The sequence below is a fragment of the Bombus huntii genome, chromosome 6, assembly GCF_024542735.1.
Source record: "Bombus huntii isolate Logan2020A chromosome 6, iyBomHunt1.1, whole genome shotgun sequence".
In the NCBI taxonomy this organism is placed as follows: Eukaryota; Metazoa; Arthropoda; class Insecta; order Hymenoptera; family Apidae; genus Bombus; species Bombus huntii.
This window is the reverse complement of record NC_066243.1, coordinates 17024999-17048978: the sequence shown is the minus strand read 5'-3', so window position 1 is coordinate 17048978 and position 23980 is coordinate 17024999. Positions and strand designations below refer to the sequence as shown.

Sequence of the window (23980 nt, the reverse complement as noted above, 5' to 3'; positions counted from 1 at the left end):
ACCAAAACAAATATGCCGCCGCGGACCTCCGCTCCTTTTTTCCGCTGGAACGAAAATGGATCTCGATTTTGCCCGACGTCTAGGTCGCACTACTACGTCTCTCTCTCTCTGTGTCTCTCTGTTCTTCGCTGTACTCCAAAGGGTTCGTTGACACTGTGGCTAGGAAATCGACTTTGGAACTCGTTGGCCGCCGAAAAAGGTCACCGACGATACAAATATAGAAACGCGGTGGAACGAGGCCGACAGTGGAGCGATATCGAAGAGGAGAAGGGAAGCGCGGCTGTTTAAGGATCCCTGCCGTGTCTCGTTTGTGAATCGATAGGAATTTTTCTCCTCTGTTAAGCGGAATCTCTAACGAATCGTTCTGATATACGGAAGAATCTTGAGAATCTCATGTGTGTTTAGGAAAACAGTTCGAAGAAGTTGTTGTTGCTATCGCGAACCGTGTGTACAACGAGTGATAGAAAACAGAATCTGAGAGTAAATGCCTGCCATAGAAGCAATAAGCGAGCCTGGCTCGTTTAATCTGCAACTTCAATAAATAGGACTACCGTAGAAATCGGACCTACTGCTGAGAGTGTGAAACGATCGTCTTCCACGTGTGATACAATACGATACAGTCTCCTCGAACGATTCTTAAACGATCATCGTTTAGGAAACGGAATAATAGAATAATTGCGAAATAATCTTGCGTCGAGTACACAAACGAATAAGTAAATAAATAAACGAAATCTTGGACGTTGAATAAATAAATAATTCTTAGAGACTCGGAAGATTATACCGTGAGAGCAAAACTCGTGGTAGAAAAAAGCACGAGAAGGGTGCAGTGAGGTAGATACACGAGGGTGCACTCCCTTCGAACAGCGGGAGCCATTGAAACTAAGGTTTCTCGAGGTCGGAGGTCTCTGATGGTACAGAGGGTGACTCAGCACCGGTGGACGAGCGCGAAAAATCAGCGCGGTCCCCGTAACCAAGATCGGCATCATAGTCGTCGAGTAACATCGTCATGGCTCCACGTATCGTCATCTCGACGATGATCGCGTTTGCGTTGATCCTTGCTTGCTGGTCTGCTCAAGGTCACGCGGGTTTAGCGAGGTTCTACGAGTCCGTGCCCGATCTACAACCGGACAGACGAATTCCTAACAACGACTACGCGATTCACGGACCGATCGTCGACGATCATGAGTTCCCTCGAGATCTCAGGGAGCCTTATCCAGGCAAGAGTTTCGGTCCCATGGGTCCGATCGATGGTTCGTTGCCCGATGACGTATCTTTTCGAAGTTTGGCCTCCGGACAAGAGGAAGCAGCCAATTCCATGGAACATTTGTCGTCGAATCAGGCGATGGAAGGGCACGAAGATGAATCTAAGCCTAGCAAACCGGAGTATAAGATCATGTCTGTGGAGTTTCATCGGGTCGAGACACCGTTTATCATTGGAATCTGGATCTTCTTCGCGAGTCTCGCGAAAATAGGTACGGAATGCGTGGAGCTTGAACTTGGCTCAGGCATTGATTGTTTGTTAGTTTCGTTGGTAGCCGCTGTGCGGTCGACTCTTGTCGCTGCCGTGTGGTAATTTCGGTAAACCGATGGCTTTCGACCCTCGTTCGGCGAATTCGATGCTGGAATTTTGAGACGTAATGGAGGAGTTGAGATGTTTAATTATTTGTAGCGATTCGTGATAACACTTTGGTTTAGTTATCGTGGCAGAGTTTGACGAATGTATTATGCGTGTTATGCAAGCTTTTATACTTTCATTTCTGCTCTCACGAAGCACGATTATATTGACAAAGTTTGGCAATCGATCTGAACTTATACGCATATATAGTTATCCTCACTCGTGTTCGGATTTCACAGTATCTTCGAATTTATAGTTTTGTACACGAAATAAAAAGACGAACGTTTAGCTGTAAAATTTCTTTCAATATCGATAATAATTTGATTAAATGTACAATTAAATAGATTAATATCGTATTATACATATGGATTTGAAATAAAAAGGAGAAACATTAATTTTAGTTGCGTGTAGAACGATCGTATGGAACGTAGAAGCTAGATAACGTTAAATGCAAACACAAACTTGGTAAAAAATTAGTATACAGTGTGGAGATATTGCCTTACAAATTTTCGATAAATGTGTCATAGCTTTTAGTTTTCCAATTTGTTTCAGTACTATCATAATAATCGTGTCGTTACAATATTAATGAAACTTTGATATTCTTTGCATGATGAACGTAGTATTATACGTAAGAGGTTCTTGCGATAAGTATTCAAATACTTCCGTGAATCACTCTAAGTGTCGAAAGTGGAGATTTTCAGTATGAATGAGATATACTGGTTTAAAGTCGACGCTCTATTTTAATAGTTCTAAAACCTAATGAATTCTTCAATGAATTATTCTAGCACTTGCGATGTTTAACGTCGTATTCGGTATAGCGTTTAATCCCTTAACCTACGATTTACTTTCGAGAATTTTGGGCCGAAAACGTAAAAAAGCTATTATACAGGGTGGTTGGTAACTGGTGGTACAAGCGGAAAGGGGGTGATTCTACGTGAAAAAAGGAGTCGAAAATATAAAATACAAATTTTTCTTTCGAGGCTTTGTTTTCGAGAAAATCGACTTTGAATTTTCGCTCGGTACGCACGCACTTTATCGCGTCTCGTTACAACGGATCTCACTGTAGATCGTTGTCTCGATTGAAGTTACTTTTTAAATTTAAAAAATTTTTAAATTTTTAAATTTTTAAATTTTAAATTTTTAAATTTTTAAATTTTAAATTTTAAATTTTTAAATTTTTAAATGTTTAAATTTTTAAATGTTTAAATTTTTAAATTTTTGAATTTTTAAATTTTTAAATGTTTAAATTTTTAAATTGTTATTCTATATTTTCGACTTCTTTTTTCGCGTAGAATCACCCCCTTTCCGCTTGTACCACCAGTGACCAACCACCCTGTATATTATATTTGGCCCGATCATCGTACTCTACGGGCTATGCCCGTAATGTTTACGTTTGGTCCGATCGTCGTACTGCGGGCTATGCCCGTAGTTGTAGGTTAAGGGGTTAAATTCTACTAAAAAAAGAGTGACTTTTTATCCCATTTGCATCCACATCGTTTATCGTTCGAATTCCACAATTAACGTTTTATTGTTGTTCGTTCAAGAAATCGTCGTTCTTACTTTTTACGACAATATTGGGATTTGTTGTTGAATTCACATTGTGTTTGGTTGGTTGGGAAGATAAGAGATAATATTTTACGAAATGATTACTTGGAAATTTCGAACAGAATTATCGGAAATATTGAAAATTATCGAGGTAGAAACATTCGACCGATTCTTAATCCGATTTATTTGATTATATGCTTCTCTGTGTGTCGGTTTTTGTATTTATTAAACGCTTCGAATCGCATTTTGCTTTCAATCGCTTGGAAAATTCAAACTCGAGAAAATAATCTTCATAATACGTTTTGCGTTCTCAGTTTACATTTTTGCTAGAAAATCGTTTCAGTATTTCTTCTTTCTTGTCTGAGAAATAATAATTATTAGGATTCATAGTAAATATTCGAAGAAATTTCTTTATTATGCTTTAAATATTCAAAAAGGTTCCGTTATAATATTTAGCATTATCTACTATTAATTTACTTACTCTAATAATTTAAACATTATTTAATATTAATTTCGTTGCTCGAATAATTTAGTATTATTTATTATTAATCGTATTATTTTAATAATTTGATAATTATTACTTTTATTATTATCAAATAATTTTGCATTATCATGGTATTATTTCGGTGAAATAAATCTCTGTTTAATTTCTAGAATTATATTTACAAAAAGTCGGAATTGCATAAACATCTGCAGTCTACTAATTAATAGTCTCAATTATTCGAATTATAATTGTAACCATTATGAAACTAGTCGATTGTCTCATAGTTTATTTCCACCTAGTAAACATTAATCTCTGGATATTACCTACTCTGTTATATAAATGATTATTGAATATTAGACTCGCATTAAACTCTATAAATAAGGCTGCATTGTGTTGCATTCTATCGTGTTCGAGTTAATGTAAAACGTTTCCATTTCGAAGAGGGACGATATAATATAACCATGTCGATAATACAGTGGTCAGACAACTCGATGTAACAACTACGAGCCAAAGGTTCGAATAACGAGGGTTCTACTTGTTTCTCAGTAATATCGATCCCGTTTGCAGCATGCTCCTGAACTACTGTACTGTCCGTATACAATCAGGCTTTTTATAGATTCAACACATCTTACAAAAATAACAGCCAATATCGCGTCTCCCTCCCTTCTGTTCGACGACACAATTTGCAAAATATCGTCGCGTGTCTATCTCTTATAGGAGAGCAATTTCAAAATTCTAATACCATGTCAAAGAGATCACATTATTGCGACAGAAACGTTCGGGTCATATCCGAATTGATAATTCTAGTAGAATTCGATCGTTAAACGATATTCACAAAATGCTCGTTATCTCGCGATGACCTGGTCGATACCAAAACCGAAGACAAGAGGACTAGTTCCGTGATAAGCTGCAACAGGCGGTTTAAAAACCGGTCCAAGTACAGCGTTCGTCGAACGAGCGTTAATAATAAAACGTTCGCGTGCTACCACTACGATCTACCAACGAAACGATTTTTCGCGATTCTACGTTTCCGCCGCATTCCCCGTTCTATTAATACACCTACGTGCAATATTATTCATAACTGTTCGAACACGAAAAACACGCGTCTTTCGCGTTATGAAAATTATAATCTAAAAGATGTTTATCATTGTTAACGTAAATAATTCTTTATTGAAACAACGAGTACTATTTTCATGTGTCTTATTGTATGCCGTGGATTCAAATTATTCCAACAACGTCCACCGACCATCGATATCGTTCGAATAATTGCAACGCTGTGAATCACAGTGACATAAGTCGATCCACAGCTACTTTTGATAAAATAGTGTTCGTTGTTTATTATTGTCGAAAATTCGTCGTACCTTCTCAAGCCCTGAAAAGTGCATCACGTTCGAGAATAAAGTTACAGCTTGTTAATTAATTACGAAACCAAAGAGATGATACTTTCGAAAGTTAAAATACGCGACAAAGTTCGACTCGCCGATATCTTGACCTACACCACTGCGATTTTCGCGTCGTTCAGTTATCACGGGTGATAATGTACGTAAAAGCGAGGCCGTGTTAAATTATGATCGCGTACGTGCAGGCTTCCACATGACGTCAAAGCTGAGCAAGATCTTTCCGGAGTCCTGTTTGCTGATCGTTGTCGGCGTCGTCGTTGGTGTCTTACTGTTCCAGGCGAGCAGCGTCCACGTGTCACCCTTAACTCCCGACACGTTCTTCCTCTACATGCTACCGCCCATCATCCTGGATGCCGGCTATTTCATGCCGAACCGACTATTCTTCGACCACCTGGGAACGATACTCCTGTTCGCCGTCATTGGGACTATATTTAACACCTTGTCGATAGGTTAGTAAAAATTCAAAACTATTACGAAGTAGCGGAAAGTAACGCCGTAAAATTTCATTTCAACGTTGTTTGCTCACCGATCCATTCGATTTTCCGCTATTAGCGTATCAAATTTTTAACAATCGCCGTGTTTCGCGTAATTCATTGCACTGCTTGCTCTTGGCCTGCGATAGGAATCATTTCGCTTAGAATATTTTCGATATCGTAATATCTTTTAGTTGTACGTCAGACTTTCGTTTCATTTTAGTCAATTTATATTAGAAAATTTTCTTTTCGTCAAATTATGGCTATGGAAAGAACGAGAATTCCAGCAATTTTCTTAATATCTTCTAGACAAATACTATTATAAATTATTTCATTGAATAATAAAATTGATAAATATCGATAAATGCTGGATCATAAATTTTATGATACTTGATACGCGTTATCCTTTATAAACCATGACAAAATTTGTTTTATGTCTCTAATTTATAAGACGAGCTTCCAGAAGGGATCTCTATCGTTCTAGTACGTTTTTTTATTTTATTATTCTAATATTATGTTCCCATTATTCCAATACAAATCACAGTGAATCGACTAAAATTTAAGATCCACTCTTCGAGATTACGCAAACAAGATACGCTCTTCTCTATATATTTTTTTAGGTTTTCTCTCTTGCTAATGTAGCTTTTCAGTTACATCGATCTACGACCTCCACGATATTTTTTTATTTTCGTTTCGCCTCTTCCATGCGGATACGGGTTCTGATGATTTAAACAGACGTGGACGTTTTTCAATGTAAACTGAGATAGATGGCGCTTTTTAAAAACAGTAGCGAAGCGTTTCTTCTTCTTCTTCTTCTTTTTTTCTTTTTTTTTTTTTTAAGAATTCACGTTCAGGACGTAAATATTTATTTCCTCCCGTGTTACGTTGTTTTTACGCTAGTTATGCCTTCTACGTTTCTACCTCTGTTTATTTTTTACCGATCACGTGTTGAGTGCACGAGAGTAATTGTGCAGCAGGTGTTCAAACTACTTGTGAGATTATCGATGCTGGTCCAGAAATACTTCTTTCTCAAACATTGGCAGCGTTCGATGCGATAGAATCGCGCAAGGGCACTTTACGGAGTTAATTAGACCTCGTAATGGAATAAAAGATTCGTTGTCGATTAAACGATAAACTCGAGCGATATTCACTGACGGCAACGTATAAGTACTTTTACGTCGCTTGAACGATTTGAACGCATTTTCAATGGTCTTAATGTAACTATCAGGTACAGGAATCGTCCAATTAATATTATTCTTTACTTTATATCGCGCGTATATGTAAATGTTTCTTAAGATATTCCGTAGTACAAAAATAGCTGAACGCGTTTAAAAGTTAGTGCAAATCGTCTTTTGATGGATCTCAAAGAGATCGCTTTAAATCTCACTCTGTTTATTTCTGAAATGAAACATAGTTTTTTATATTACTCTAGGGATTTTGTTTTTCCAACTATTTTTAGATAGAGCGGAAAGCTTTTCGAAGAAAAATACGATATAACGTTTAATACGAATCTAGAAATTTTAGTTGTCAATTAATTCTACGTACGACGGCGAATGAAAATGTAAATAAATTTTTTTATTAATTTGAAAATATTTTTTTAATAATTCCTAGTAAAGCCTATTAAAACGCGTGGAAAATATATGAAATAAAAGCTCTTTCGTTCGCAGTTTAGTTTTTCACGGAATTAATTTCGAAAATTTCCACGTATACGCTGAACCGTGCGCCCGCTTCACTCGACGTTTATAAATATCGTAATAATCAAAATCGGCCTTCCACCTTGTCTATAACGACTAGAGAAGATTTTAAGGGAAACGTTCTTTTCTTATTAAAAAAAGAACATCGAAGCCCATCCTACAGCGTACTTTAAAATCTATTAATATCCAAAACTCGCACTAACGCTCACAGTCGCCAGTTACAAACATTCGTAGCGTGTATTCTTTTTAAATATTAACTCAACATTTCGTATTTCCATGTCAGCTGTCCGTTTCGCGCGTTCACCCATTCGCAAAGTTCAACCACGCGCTTCGCAACCACCCATACAAACACAGAAACTCGTGCACGCGAACGCCTAGGTGTATCGAGTGTGGAAACGCGCGGATGTCGAACGCGCCCACGCGAATTCTGTTTACGACGCAACGTGTTCGCGAACGTGCGACGTTTCTTCGTTACGAAACGTCCGCAACTCGCTCGATGTCCACGATAATTAAAGACTCCGCGAGAACGCGACATTCGTGGAACCGGTGATCCGCGTTTGTTATTAATATCGATGAACAAACGCCGCTAACGCGAGGACGGTCCTCGCCAAAAAATTTTCGTACCGACGATTTTTACCTTGGACCGCGGATCGATCTTTTTCTTGTATCGAGTTACCGATTGGTCTGTTTACGCGTTTGGGTTCGAAACGTGTCGCTTAGAACTTGGAATTTGCACAGGACGAGATATAACACAGTACGGAAACGCACAGGACAGAAACAGTTATGACATTGGTGTATTGAGAATAGCGAGATATATAAAAAGCTGGAAATGTTATTTCACACACGAAGTATTAAAAAATACTGGATAAAGGTTTACATGAAAATTTAATAAAGCGATGGAGATTCTGGTTTTATATTTTATTACGAAGCGAAACAACTTTGTTACCGGGTTGCTATGATGCTGATTGAGTGAATTCATCTGTGGACATATACGTAGTTTCGATGTAACATTTTTATATTTTACCATTTGTATATCGATATATGTGTTCCAATTTTACAAAGTTTACAAAGTTTACAAATTTGAAGTTTAAACCGAGCAGTATTACATGATATATAATCATTACCTAACGACGATCAACTGGATGTAAAGGAGATAGGGGCAGACGATTAAATATAACGAATGGTTACGACATTTTAACTTTCCATTAAATTTGTAATTAAATTAATAAAAAGGAATGTGGAACATTCCCCCCTAAACACCTACGTTCATCGCGAACACGAAGAAATGAAGTTTACATTCACCATTGATTCCGATTGAATTTCATTAAAAACTAATTACATTTGTAGAATACTTCATAATACGAAACAGTTGAACGAGCTTCAAAATGAATCGTTTTACCAATTATTGAAAATCCAGAAACTCGAGTTTCGACCTTTTAATAAACTACTGCTGAAAATTTCAATCTCTCGCATTTCAATGGCGTTTAAACTGCCATCTTAATTATGGTTGGATTAAACTAAAATTTGATTAAAATGGTTAATTTTTAATATTCTTATTTTTTTTTTTTTTTTTTTTTGTAAATTGTTTATAGGAGCTTCGTTGTGGGTGTTAGGTAAGAGCGGCCTGTTCGGTTTCGAAACTCCGCTGTTGCAAATGTTCCTGTTCTCCGCGTTGATCAGCGCCGTCGATCCTGTCGCCGTGCTAGCGGTCTTCGAGGAAATTCACGTGAACGAAATCTTGTACATCGTCGTATTCGGGGAGAGCTTGTTGAACGACGCTGTCACCGTCGTAAGTACCGTTTATGTTCATCTTACAGGGCTTAACTACGTTTAATGTTGTACTAGTTCCGAGGATCTTTACGCATACCTGATTCATCGCAATTACGCTGCGCGTGTATATGCATTTCTGACGAGTACAATGCGGATGCCCGTGCATTTTTGAGAAGCTTAGGGCTGAAAAATTGTACACAGTGACATATAAAAATATATAAAATATCTAAATATTATATGTAACAATATATAAAATATACAAGGCGGTGATATCCAACAGAAGAAACGAATTCCTATCTAAGATGAATTTTTCTAGTTATATTCATGACCAATGTTATACAGGGTGGTTGGTAACTGGTGGTACAAGCGGAAAGGGGGTGATTCTACGCGAAAAAAGAAGTCGAAAATATAGAATAAAAATTTAAAAATTTTAAAAATTAAAAAAATAACGTCAATCGAGACAACGATCTACAGTGAGACCCGTTATAACGAGACGCGATAAAGTGCACGCGTACCGAGCGAAAATTCAAAGTCGATTTTCTCGAGAACAAAGCCTCGAACGAAAAATGTTTATTCTATATTTTCGACTTCTTTTTTCGCGTAGAATCGCCCCCTTTCCGCTTGTACCACCAATTACCAACCACCCTGTATAAACATTATTTTCTAGTTATAATACGAAACTGCATAAACATTTGTAGTCTAACAACGAGTATAAACATACAAAGTTTACAAGGATAAGAATAAACGTATAAAATATCACAAGTGAAACACACTTTAACCCTTTGCACTCGGAATTTTATTTCAATTTCCTTATCAGCAGCTCTCAACGCTTTTAAGCGTTTTATTTGAAATTTACTTTAACCAAAACACCAGTTAACATCAGTTTTATTCACACTATCGTTGTATTTTCTAATTTTTAAGTGTACGACATATCTCGAAACAATTTCTAGGACGCAATCCTGCTTTTCTTTCGCACGTTTCACAAAAAAGGGTGGGACTGAAAGAACGTCGAGTGAGACTCGACAAAGGAGTTGCTGAGATAAAAACTGATGTCGAGTCACACTCGACATAGCAGTGCAAAGGGTTAAGATACTCGTACATAACATATTACATATATGTTGTTTAATCCCAGACTATAGATATATTAGTTTATCAACTTTCATCGATCGTTGATCAAAGTAACATCCTATTACCGCATGGATCGATCAAATGAGAGCCTACTATAACTCACATTGTACCTTCATTCGTCCTTCCACCTTAACGCTAGTACTACCACGCCAGTCAAATTGACTGGTTTTACAATTTCATTTCATGTTTGCAAATTCAATGTTATTCAATTTCAAATTCATGTTATACGTTTTTCCGCACTGATGTAATGACTTTGGCAACGATAATTAAAAGAATAATATAATGAATTGTATTTTGTTTTCTATGTATTCAAACTCGAAATAATTTTGTACCAAGGCTACTTATACCAATAGCAGTCAAAAATGACTGGTACTTGTCAAAGTGTGAAAGGATCCTGCAATCTGTTTATCGAACCCCAATTAACCAGTTTCCTCGTTTTCTACAACCTCCCGCACGTTTGCAAAATTTCTAGTGCGTATCATTCGATATGATGATATCAGCTATCAGGAAAATAGCCAGATGCTAACGCTAGAAATATCACAGCAGTCAAAATGGCAGGTTCTACGATATTATAAATTTATCAACCCCCGTTTAGGCATCCCAGATGGATTAAAAATACCAAAAATCTGCTACGTAACATGGAATTGCTTCTGTGAGAAAGTAACAAATCAATAAATATAAAAATATTCTATTACTACGTATTTTTTAAAGACCAGTCATTTTCACTGGTTTTGGTAGAAACAGCTTCGTGCTAACTATCGGTAGTTCTAGTGTTAAGATACAAAATTACACATCGGCGCTAATAACATTGCACACACCATTAAACGCTAGTAAAATCTCCCAAGAAATAGTCGAAGAACGTGATGTAACGACATTTCTTCGCAGAAAGTCGGTAAATAAAAGTTCGAACGTAATCTTAGCCCAGATCAGAAAGTCCCTGACTTATAACCTTATCTTGGAACGGTACTTACATCATTTAAAGATTACTCGACCTCACGTGTCCTCCATTTCATAGACTCGGCTTCATATACCCGAAGAATTCTTATCTACTCGATGGCATCTCGTGCAGTCGTTTAATCGGACGGACAGCTGAATAAGTTGTGGTTGTTTAATGATACGCAGGTACTGTACCACATGTTCGAGGCGTACAACGAGATAGGACCAACGGAAATACTCTACACGGACGTACTGTCAGGATTTGCTTCGTTCTTCGTGGTGGCGATCGGCGGCACGATAATAGGAGTGATATGGGGTATCGCAACTGGATTCGTTACGAGGTTCACTCATCAGGTTCGCGTGATCGAGCCCATCTTCATATTCGTCATGGCTTACCTGGCCTACCTAAACGCTGAGATTTTTCACATGTCCAGCATTCTGGCGTAAGTTAACCCATCTACTTCTGCAAGCTCTTTGGCCAGTTGTCGCAATGCAAACAGGCAGAATATTTAAAGGCAACGCGTAAATTCGTTATACGTACGTATCGATCGAAGATTTGGCAAAATTGAAAACGAATTGTCATTTGTCTTTGACGTCTACCGAAGAAGCTTCTTAGTTGTTTCTGTGTACACTCGAACGTTTATCTTTCTCTATTAAGAAAACTATGGATGATTATTGTTGTCCAGGTTGCTATATTTTTTACGCGAATGAAATTATTAGCAGACTCGTAACAAATGAGCATAAAATTTTCCGAAAGGTCAGTTTACCATGAAAACAGAGAAGAACATATGCAAATTTCTCCACTGTGTTTCTCTTGTTTACATCGATAAACCCAAATAGGCCGCACGTGGCCACCGCGACCTAGAAATTTGCAGCACGAGCATAGCTCATTCCTCGACACGCTCTCGACCTGCGGTAAATTCCAAAAAGGACCTTCCCAGTTCTCACGCGAATCGTTACCTCTACAAGGTGTCTCGTTACAAACTGCTAATACGATTCGACACGGAATAATTCTGCGTAGAAAGTTAAATCGAAAGTATGAAACGAAATTTTTGAAAATCTGTCCAATACGCGCGTATAGGGTTTGATACGATGAAACTGTGTTTTCTTGAAAACAACGATTTAAACGAACGAATTTTATGTTTCGTACGTTTCGCTTGTCTTATTTCACACGCGTAGAATAAAGTAATCTCCCGTCGATTATCCTTCTTCTTGCCAGCTGAAAGCCAACCAGGTTCGCGTATACGTTTCCGACAAAATTTCCAAACGCAATTTTCCCAAAAGCCGTGCTCCGTATGAGAAAATGTTCTTGTATAGTCTCGGTTTATTTTTCACGTAGGATCACGCTGTACGTGGTTTTATACGTTGTCAATTACAAAATACCCTGTATATCGAGCGAAGCGTGCACATTTTGCGTGATGTAGAAACGTAACGATTTCGACACGCCTTCCAGCAACCTCGCAGAAACTGTTCGTTAAACGACGAAGTGAAAATAGCACATTTTTCCCACCGTTGTATCATGCAAAATGCGGAACGTGTCGCGAAAGAAAGAAAAAAGATCGAACGAAAGCGCGGCGCGTTCTCGTGATCGTCGATTTGTTCGATAATTCTCTCAAGGCTGGTCTTTATGTTAAAAAACGAAAGGGTAAGAAGAAATGGTCGTCGTAAATAGTGGAAAGCTTTACGACAACGACGCGATTCTAGTTAAGTCTATTATTTACACGTTTCTCTAGCGAAATCGATGATCGATCTCGATATAAAGAATGCTCGCTGTACGATAACTGTTCAAATATGCTTAACCCGTAATCGCTCGGTTCTTGTTCCGCTTACCGTGATTTTTCTTCATACGATTAAACAGAGCCTCCTTTTGTGTTTGATTGACAAACAGACGGCTTTTGAATATACGACCGATGGTCGTGACACGATTACAAACCGACGGTTTGTTTATTTAAAAACGTTTAAGACGTGCGAATATTTGGACAGCGAAGCGAAATCGATGAGAATCGTTCGTTTAACTGCTTTTACGACTTTGTATTCTTTTCTTCTTTCTTTCAATTTTGCTCCGGGGAAAATATGATCAAGAATTCTTGACTAGAATTTTAATGATGCTACTAGTCCTTCAGACCGTTTTAGATCAATCGAGAATTGATCGGATGTAATCAATGTCGATTGTACGTATATTTATCATACCGCGAAAAGAACGAAACCTTCGCCTTCTAAATTACTTTCGACGTTTCGTTCCAACTAATTCATATTCGATAACCTATTATTATTCACGATTGGATTATATCTTTGTATTTTTGTAGCCAATAACCCATCGACCTTAATGTATTTCGATTGAACTCGATACGAAACAACGTATTCTGTACTCCAAAAAAAGAAAGAAACGGAGCAAACTAAACAATTCTCTATGGTGTTAATTCTACAGGGTGGTTGGTAACTGGTGGTACAAGCGGAAAGGGGGTGATTCTACGCGAAAAAAGAAGTCGAAAGTATAGAATAAAAATTGTTCGTTCGACGCTTTGTTTTCGAGAAAATCGACTTTGAATTTAGGCTCGGTACGCGTGCACTTTATCGCGTCTCGTTATAACGGGTCTCACTGTAGATCGTTGTCTCGGTGGATATTATCGCAGTTTAAGTTTGTTTTTGCCGTAACGGAAAACATAATGAAATAATATGAAGTAATCATAAAGTTTATTACAAAAATTGCTGAAAATGTTGCCCATTCTGCCGAACCGCGCCGACAGATCAGAAACGTAAGATGACAACTGTAATAGAAGACTTGAAACTTGCAAATTCGAAAATCAAGCTCCTAAATTCCCTTAGCCCAATTTAGCGAACGATTCGCAGATCCAGTCTACGAGCCATCTAAATGTACGTAGACAGACGTAGGCACGAATTTGCAGGGGTTGTGGAGCGGTCACGTCCCTGTCGTAAATCGAATCGACGTCATTGGCCCGTAGCCCGTCGATTTCGTAAACCCCTCGGATCGTATACGTTCGAATTAATTTCGACGACGTTTGGGAAACTGGCCGAATGGCGATCGATACGCGGCTATCCTAACGTCTCTCGAACCACCCCTCTACGTGTCGTCCACCCTCGTCGATTAACCGTGACCTCTGTATGTCGTAGGATCACCTTCTGCGGCATCACAATGAAGAATTACGTGGAGGCGAATATCTCGCACAAATCGCACACAACCGTCAAATACACGATGAAGATGTTGTCAAGCAGCTCGGAAACCATCATATTTATGTTCCTCGGAGTCGCTACGGTGAACAACCGTCACGACTGGAACACGTGGTTCGTCGTCATGACCATCGTATTCTGCTCGGTTTATCGAATCGTTGGTGAGTAATGTCAAGGTCGATGCTGTACCCTATACGATGACCACACACAAGGGTAGAATATAAGTTGTAAGATACGCTCACGAACGTATTGCGACATATTTTTCACTTCTATCCGCCTCTGTTCGCCAAATATACCGATAGAATCTCGTTTATTATTTATGGCGGTCTTTACGAAACTTAAAGGGGTATTCTGGTCTAGAGGTATAAATTTCGGGCGATTTTCGAAGCTCTGTACGAGCGAAACAAAAAATATTTTTGCTATCCTTCTTTTTAGGAACTTTTTAGAAACGAAAGAAACTTTTCGCACAATAATATATTTCAAGGTTTTTGCGGCTCACAGGGCAAAATACATCAAATTCACGTGGCAGTCAACGCGTTCTAGTACTTTAAAAGCCCGTAAAAGTTGGTTGGAGCAATTCGTTCCCGAGAAAGACGAAAGATCTTTCGAGAAAATATTCGTTGAGTTATTATACGTGGTAAAAAAATGAACTCTCCAGTCGAACCTTTCTTAGCTCTCGTTACGAATCTTCGTGTCGTGTATGTGCCTAACTCTCGCGACAGTAATCTGGTCACGTGACTCCAGCTATCGAGCTGCACGATTCGAATTTGACACAGACAGAAAGAGAAAGAGAGATAGAGAGAGTTGTTAATGCTATCAAGAGATAAAGGAGTCTTAAGCTAAACCGATCATGGCTTATCGAGTGTCACTTACTTAGAGAATGGTTACGCGGCCGTGCCAAGAATAAAGCGTTTCTCGTGTTTTGCTATTTGTCTTTTTGCGGAATATCGATCCGGACTGAAGGGAAACTTGGCATGAAACTAAGCATTGTTTCTTGTTTTCTGGTGTAATTTGGATGGCAGAAGGAGCGAAGATTAGGGTGGAATATGTGCTTCGGACGGTGCCCTGTTTTAGGTGGATGATCGCTCATCTGGTGTATTAACCTCTTAAGAGATCACAAAGTTCAGGATCATAGTACAACGTCTCTTCTTATCGTATTATTTTATTATGCTTATAAAATGGTGTTAAAAATTACTTTTTGGAAAGAATTTTATTCTCGTATTTATCGTAGAGGAAATTAGACGCGCGAAGATGATACACGAGACGAATAACGTTAAGAAATAGTTGAAAAAGCTTGAGAAAAATAATCGACATCATTTTTGGTCATTAGATCAGACAGAAGATTCAAGAGCATTTTAAATGTACCAATATCTCGCGGAAGGTTAATAGATTAAAAAATGAAGCGAAAAGAGTAATTGGAAGATAGAAAAAGTTGAAAAATTAGGAAATATAAAATTGTATGTTACAACCCCTATGTATAATAATTTATCTCCGTTGCCCGCAATCTCGATTATCCAAATAGCCAATCCCGAAAATTGATATTGGCCATTAGACAAACGGAGAGAATAATCTTGAAGAAGCACGAATTTTTCTGATCTATCCCTTCCCTTAAGACGCGAAATATATCGAAAGACACTTAACGAGATTCGTCTAGCTCCTTCCACAACCGGCAGTTTACATCACGGATTACTGTCACGAGCTTACGGCTTCCTGTTCCATCGGCGGTTTATCGCCAAATCGTCAGCCAGCGGCGACACTTAAAAAATTCATCGCTGTCTCTATAGATATACCTTGGCAATATTCTGCTTTCCACCATCTACAGCCCGGTATTTCCTTTTCCCTCTTGACTCTTCTTTTTTTTATTTTGCGAAATAAAAGATGCGATTAACCGCAGCTTTTTATTCCCGGATAAAGTATGTAAGCTACTGTTCGTTCTTTAAAAAACGTTGCAATTAAATACAGATTTTCGTTGTCGCATAAGAAATGGGAACTAACGTCTATTTCGATTAAAAATATATTCGATCACAGTGTATACGTCGACTAAAAAAGTGCGAACAACTAATTGTTGTAAATAGAAATTTTCTTTTCCCTTTTCCATTACGACTAATCACAGGCCTTCGTTGTCGGCTGGAAAATGGAAATTTGTAGTTATCGCGAATATATTTCCCATTTACAGAAAGGGCTTGCAATTGCTCGTAGTTGCGACGTTACATACAAATTGGAAATTAATGATTTCTTTGCACGGAAATTTTTTTGATCGTCGAAAAAATTCCAATTAACTGCGTTTCTTCGTTGACGCGCGAGATACGAAGAGAAATTTTTTGGATGCAAATTTTTTCATTGACGTATGCAACGATACGAAGACAAAATTCTTTACGCACCAAAGACAATTATCGTAAATAGAAATTTTCTCTTTCCTACGGTTAAACATAGCTTTCTTCCGGTGTTACGTCAAAGTGTACAAGTTAATAATTATTGGAAACAGACGTAGAACTCACGACGTATAAATAGACACGTGATTAGCTTTTGAGTCAGATCTGTAGAGGATTATCAGCGACGAAATGGGCAAACGCATTGAGTCAGACTGAAATCGAATTTCAGGCGTGATCTTACTGACAGCCTTGGCTAATCAATTTCGACTGCACAAGCTGAACAAGGTGGAGAAGTTCGTGATGTCTTACGGTGGCTTACGAGGTGCTGTAGCGTTTGCTCTGGTCCTGCTGATCGACCCAAAGCACGTGTCCTTGCAGCCAATGTTCGTCACCACTACGATAGCAGTCATCTACTTCACGGTGTTCATACAGGTAAGACAACGATAACACGATCAATCAAGTAACCTCGCAGTACGATAACGAATAGACCGAGGGAAATCAAATATTACGGTTTATGCCTCGGGAACCAATTCGTATCTCGACTGCTATAATATTAGAGACTATGGTTAATCTGGCCTGTTAGGAAAATAAAAGGGAATAATTCATTTTTACAGATTATAAACTACTTTGGAATAAAATATAGAGTATACGAATAGCTTAATATGGATTCATAGAAGGAATTTTATCGGTAGAATCGAGATCGATTAATCATTTTTTTTAGTAAAAAAATATTACAACGAAATTTATATCGATACTTTTTTCAAATTTTCGATAAAGGAAACGTAATTAGTTTAAAAGTCTCTTTTACTATTCCAGCTATCCGTTTTTAATTAAAACGCGTATTTAGTAAAAATTCGTCCCACGTCTATAGCTTTGAAACAAAGTTATCATTCGATACAAATAATATAGAAATATCAGGAATTAAATACTTAATATCTGCTCGTGTCAGATCGCGAACAAAATTTCTTTAATAGAAAGAACGATCGATCCAACATTCACGAGGAAGATAAATCGCGATCGTTATCGTATTTGCTTTTATTACTACAGATATCAACGTTATTAACAATAAGCTAGCAATACGACCAAGTATTACTGGTAATACTGATATTTCCATACTCCTCGGGTTTCCCTCTGACCGTCAATGATTACAATATTAAAATCCCGCAACCGCTTTGTAACGTTAAATATCACGAAATATCTTAATTCGGAGGTAGTCTTTACAATTAACTATACTACGCGTGACGAAATGACGCTGTTAACGTCATTCTAAGCCCTTAGATATTGTCAGAGTTGGGAAATTAAATAGAAAGGATGGAAGCAAGCGAGCCTTCGAGTTCGAGTCAGAGCGTTTTCTTGTGTTTCGAGTGGTGGAATAACTCGGCGAACTTTTCACGGATATTTGCCTTAAAAGAAGACATTTAAGCAAATAGTTGAGATTTGTGCATTACGTTCTTTTCATCTCCGTTGCGAGCATTGTTACGCGCAGTTTCCATCGAGTACTATGGCCTCGGTTATGCTTGCTTTTACGTTTGCCATTATAACTTCATGCTGCCTCTCCTTTTTGCGTCTTTCGTTTGGATTGTCCCAATACATCCCAGAATTGTTTCGTAGACAACAGTTGTTTGAACCAATGAGGTTCAACGTTACTTTCCCGCGTGGTCTCGTATCATTTGCGTAAAACTTTAAATTAAACTTCACCGTAATCTAACGCACGGTACGCTCGAATGTGTTTTCGTTATGTTACGTTTTAATACGAAGTTATTCCGTGGAGTTATTTAACTCGGCAGGATATTCGAGTCACGTTGAATTTGACTAAAAAATAGTTCGCCTCGTAAAATTTCAGCTACGAAGAATTTACAAGCGATTTATATTTGAAAACAGACTTAATCGTTAATGACATAATAAACAGTGAAATATACCCCGTACGTTGGCAGCTCGACAGCCATAATTTTCTACGAGATATAATTTCTGCTTGTCGGGAGAAGAGAAATCTGCTTAACTAATTTTAATATTCTCACTTGTAATTATCGTAATCCAGTAGCTTGTGTACATTACTTTGTTATTTTATTAATTCTAATACAATAGGCTCCTCCCTCATTCAAATTTTCTCGTTCTTTCGTTAATATGTTAAAAGCTAATAGTATTTTATAATATCGCGAACTTTGTTATTCCTGTGCAAAGTTCAAGATTGATTTTTAAGATGTTTTTAAGCTTGGGTGACACAAATAACCCACCCTACCTGTGCCATACGAAGAGATAACAATAAAGAAAGGTTGCTCGATTCAGGACAGAACGACGCGATAGTTGGAACACCCCCTACCTCTAAATCAACATTTCACCCCGAGAGCCCGTTGTTCGTGAGAAGTAAACTTTGAGAAATGTTGATTCAGACTCGAGAACCATTCATTGGCTCGGCTGGGCCGAAGCCATTCTTACGAATTTTCTCGATTCCCTTTGATTCTAATATACCGGGTACATCGATAGGTGGACCAAAGTTTCTCGGAAATGAATGATTTTTCGAAACTCTGGAAGGTTCCGGCATTAATAATTATTGGAGCACGCAGGTTAAAAGGTTCCAAGGAAGAAGAAACTTAAATGGCTTTTACCTCTAAGTATTTAAGATGACAGCTTTTAAGGTCTCTTCTCGTTTGTAAAATTAAAAAGCGGTTTAGATAAAAAAAGAAAAAAAAAATGTTCAGGAAATAAAGTTACGTAAGACGAAATGAAATTTCTTCGTCTTTCAGCATTAATCGTACTAATTTTTAAAATTAGTGCTATCTAAAATATTCATAGATATTCGACCAGAGAAAGAACTCATATATAAATTATTCCAAGACATTTATTAAAAATAGAAGAAGATTATACGAAGGAAAGAACACAATTTCCTTTATTTCACTAAACCAAGATATATGGAAAGAATGAAAGGAAATATACAAACGTAGCTGAAACATTTATATTCGATTTGATCGTTGCTCGTGGAAACTACCTAAATAACGTTCCGTAAAAGGCTAGCAGCGATGCGACGTATGGGAATTCATACGCCGGAACCTGTTATCACAGTTTGTACTACTAAGTATACGCGTTAACCGGGAAATACGCGAACATTCGCTACTTGTCTCGGTCATTTTGTCATTACAGACAACTACTATCGAACCGTCGAGTTTTGCTCGACTCGCGCGACTTTACGACGATCACCGCACACCGTCTAGTGAACGCAAACATACTGCGTTATAATATTTCCGATCGTAATATCGGTATATGCGTGAACATACCACGTGGAGGAAATTCCCTTTTTTTTCTTTTATACTGCATGTGTGCACGCATGTATACATAGGATACATCGAAAATCAAGGTACGAGCCGAAGGGAGGAGATCGCTCGAAGCTTGGAAATTTGTCAAAATTAAAATTATGGTCTCTTCCTGTACTTCTTATCTTATAAATTTTCTTCTGTCTGTATAAATGATGAATCTTCGATCTTCTCGAGAACGAAGCTGTAAACGAAACAATTACATTCTGTATTTTATTTATCTTGGCATTTAGTATAACATATGTTTTTCAGAAATATCGCATGATAAACCTAATGGCAAAATTTTAGACGTAACTGATCATTATAATATCAATATTAATATAAAATAATTGAGCGTTATAATATTTCCGGTCGTAATATCGGTATATGCGTGAACATACCACGTGGAGGAAATTCCTTTTTTGTTTTTCTTTTATACTACATGTGTGCACGCATGTATGCAAAGGGTACATCGAAAATCAAGGTACGAACCGAAGGGAGGAGTCGCTGGAAGCTTGGAAATTTGTCAAAATTAAAATTATGGTCTCTTCCTGTACTTGTTATCTTATAAACTTTCTTCTGTCTGTATAAATGACGAATCTTCGATCTTCTCGAGAACGAAGCTGTAAACGAAACAATTACATTCTGTATTTTATTATTTATCTTGGCATTTAGTATAACATATGTTTTTCAGAAATATCGCATGATAAACCTAATGACAAAATTTTAGACGTAACCGATCATTAGACAAATACTTTCTACGCCTACTGTAAGCGAGACGTTCTTTCGTCCGCCATTGTATGTGCAAGAAATTCGACGATGTCTTCTCCAGCGTTGCCTTAGAAATTTTACAATGTCTCCGGCATTTCTCGTGTAAGTTATCGCGCTATGCAAAAGGATCGTGCCGGATATCGCGGAGCGTGCCGTCGATATCGAATTTCCGATCGACTGCACGACAAAGTCGATGGTGTTTCTAGACTTAATGGAGGCCCAGAGCGGTAGTTCCGCGGAGGTCGCAAACAGGACGCGCCTTCAGGATGAAAGGAGCATGTTTTTCTATCTAGTCGTTTTTTGCTCGAGGCGCTTTAACCGTTGCAGTTTAATTACATCGCTATTCTATTTGGCCACGCTTCTTTTAAACTCGATTTAATTCATCAGCGAAGAAATTCGACGAAATTAAAGCGAATAACTATGTACGAAGTGTTAATAAATTGCATTGGATTTTTCCACCCAGTCTCGCGATATTTTTGTCCCAAAACACGCGCAAAGATACGATCTCTATATTACAATTATTCGTATCGAGTTATCTCTTCGTTTAAATTAATTTACTCAAATACGAATATTTCCCAAAATTTCTTTTATTTTTTAATATGTACTGTGTTTCTTCCCATTAAAGAAATTTACGTAAAAATCAGAATAAATAATGTATTTAACAAAGAAATGGTATTTATGGCAGATAAATATGGACACCTCGATCGATTGTCGACTCTTCTCCATCGACCAATACGGTCAATTCCTTTCTTCGTCGATTATTCCATTTAATGTCCAATATCTGACAAATAGAAACATTTATCTAAATACATCATCTACTTCTTTCGCAGAAGTTTCTAATAAATAGCCTAATCTTGAAAAATTTTCCAAACTTTTCCAACAACAACTTTGTATAGAATAAAATTAACGATGGAATATCGAATGAAATTAATTTCCCTGAATTACAAGTCTCTCGTTAATCTTCAATATCTTCCCTCTGATAATCTTCCTGCACCTTTCACCTTTTAAACTTTTTAAACCTTCTTCCCCGTGATCCACCGGAGTAAAGAACCGCCTGTCAATTCGTACCGACCTATAATGCGTTCGAATATAATACGCGCAATCACTATGCTTTAGTAGCGCAGATTTATAATAGAGCCAGGCAATCGATGAGTATCGACATAGAGAAAGGTCATCGTCGATCGCGTATTTATAACGCAGCTAACAAAAAGGCACGCTGCACGCGTTTAAATTCTATATACAAGGTGTATGAAAAATTGTGATACGAGGGTGGTTGCTCGTATAGAATTAAGTGAAAGATCTAGACAAAAGTTTCGTCATACGGAGCTTCATTTCCGAGAAAATCGAATTTGCAAGTTTTTCGAATACGCGTGAACTTGATTTAACTGCCAAGATTCTAAGGACAATTCGCATGAACGATCGACGGAAGAGTATTCCATAGACAATGGCGGATAAAAGAAAGTTCACTCATTTAAAAAAAAAAGTAAATTTGCTACAAGAAAGTGTTAGTATGGTGATCGATTACGATTAGAAAGTTTATTGACATTTGTAAAAGGTACATATGTTATTTCAAGAATATTTGCTCGATAATTCGTGTCACTATACGTCTCTGCATGCACTTTAACGCGACGTAGAATATGCAAGAAAGAGAGATGCACTCAAATATATGCGAGAAGTCTTCAGGGACTTTGAAAGCTTCTGAAAGAAACGACCCTTGGGTAATAATAATCTTTGCAGCGTGTTTTCCTTTGATATCTTGATTGTATCGTCGTAACATAACGATAATATTTAGGTGATTATTTTTACATGGAACGCCCTAAATATATTATATTTATTCGTTGCTTTCGTTAAACGTTATTCCATTTTGTAATTTAGTGACGTTTACGCGTTGAACTTCCTTTCGTTCGCCACTGTAAATCAATGGAAAGTAACGTCAACTGTTAACTGTGGAAGCACGAATACTACCATGCACGATGTATAAATATCGATAATATGCAAATATTGGAATCTAAATATTAAATAGACGGATTGAACGATTAATTTAAAGTTAGACTCGCAACTATTCATTTCCTTGCTAATTATGTGAATAGATTCGTAGATATAAAAGCTTGTTATATTATAATAAATCATGATTCCTAATTTTATCTTCCTTTAAATAGAAATAACGCGTCGCGAGCGGATAACTATAATACATTGGGAATACTAAAAAGATATGGCGAGGGTTATTTCGACTCCACCCTGCCAGTTAAACGACGACCCTTTAACCCTTTGCACTCGGAATTTTATTTCCATTTCGTTACCAGCAGCTCCCAACGCTCTTAAGTGTTTCATTTGAAATTTACTTTAACTAAAAACTAAGACAATTTAAATAAATAAAGGAAGAAAGAAATTCGCTTAAATACCAGTTTTATTCACGCCATCGTTGTATTTTCTAATTTTTAAGTGTACGATATTTCTCGAAACAATTTCCAGGACGCAATCCTGCTTTTCTTTCGCGCGTTTAGCAAGAAAGGTGGGCCTGAAAGAACGTCGAGTGGGACTCGACAAAGGAGCTGCTGAGATAAAAACTGACGTCGAGTCACATAGCAGTGTCAGGGGTTAATCAGCCATCGGTGTAATATCGCATCTGGCGGTGTATTCAAATTCTCTGAAAACGTGTCTAAAGTAATACGCATAATTGCGCGATAAAATATTTGGCGATTTAAATTTGTAATTGCAACCACAAGAAGATATCACAGAAATAGGTACAATTGGGCGCAATACAAAAATCACCGTTCTTCTTCTATTTCTACATTTGAATCTTCAATTTAACATTACTGTTCTCTTTCTGCATTTAAATTTCGTCGTTTAGAGCCGCACATTTGAATCTAATATTCTTCCGCGATATCCCTAAATTTAAATCTTCTTTCTGATGTTCTTTTTCTGTTTCTACGTGTAGATCGTCTACCCGATACTCGTATACACTTACAATCAGTTACAGAAGTATCCAGTCACCTGAATATTTTATATTCGGCGCTTAAAATATCATTTTTCGATCTACTCTATCTTCGACCTATAGAACTCCATCGCGTTACAATAACGTAATGAATATTCGCGAAAAACGGATTTTACCTTCGAACTTCCTCTTTATCATTTTATAATTCTACGTAAAGTATACCAATCGCTCAACCTTCGAATCGATATCTCGCTGACAAACAGTATCGGTCTAAATTCTAGCTCGACCTAATCTAATCTGCATTTGCCAACCGACAATTTAATATCGCTCTTTGTCCGTCGAACACATTCGTTTACAATGAGTCTATTAGAGAAAGATCCA

The 23980-nt window shown here is 37.5% G+C and overlaps 1 protein-coding gene across 7 annotated transcripts in view; it reads left to right on the top strand.

Moving 5' to 3' along the window:
* The window catches only part of LOC126866256 (probable Na(+)/H(+) antiporter nhx-9), a 42158-nt gene that overhangs the window by 828 nt on the left and 17350 nt on the right, over positions 1-23980 (top strand). For 6 of the 7 annotated variants that reach the window (XM_050619597.1, XM_050619596.1, XM_050619599.1 and 3 more), the window contains 6 exons: positions 84-1472; positions 5230-5493; positions 8804-9000; positions 11232-11488; positions 14178-14395; positions 16836-17038. In XM_050619597.1, coding sequence (XP_050475554.1) covers positions 1007-1472; positions 5230-5493; positions 8804-9000; positions 11232-11488; positions 14178-14395; positions 16836-17038 — 1605 coding nt within the window. In that variant the 5' untranslated portion in view covers positions 84-1006. Of the gene's footprint in view, positions 1473-5229; positions 5494-8803; positions 9001-11231; positions 11489-14177; positions 14396-16835; positions 17039-23980 lie in introns of all 7 variants that reach the window. The other variant, XM_050619598.1, reaches the window with a different exon arrangement.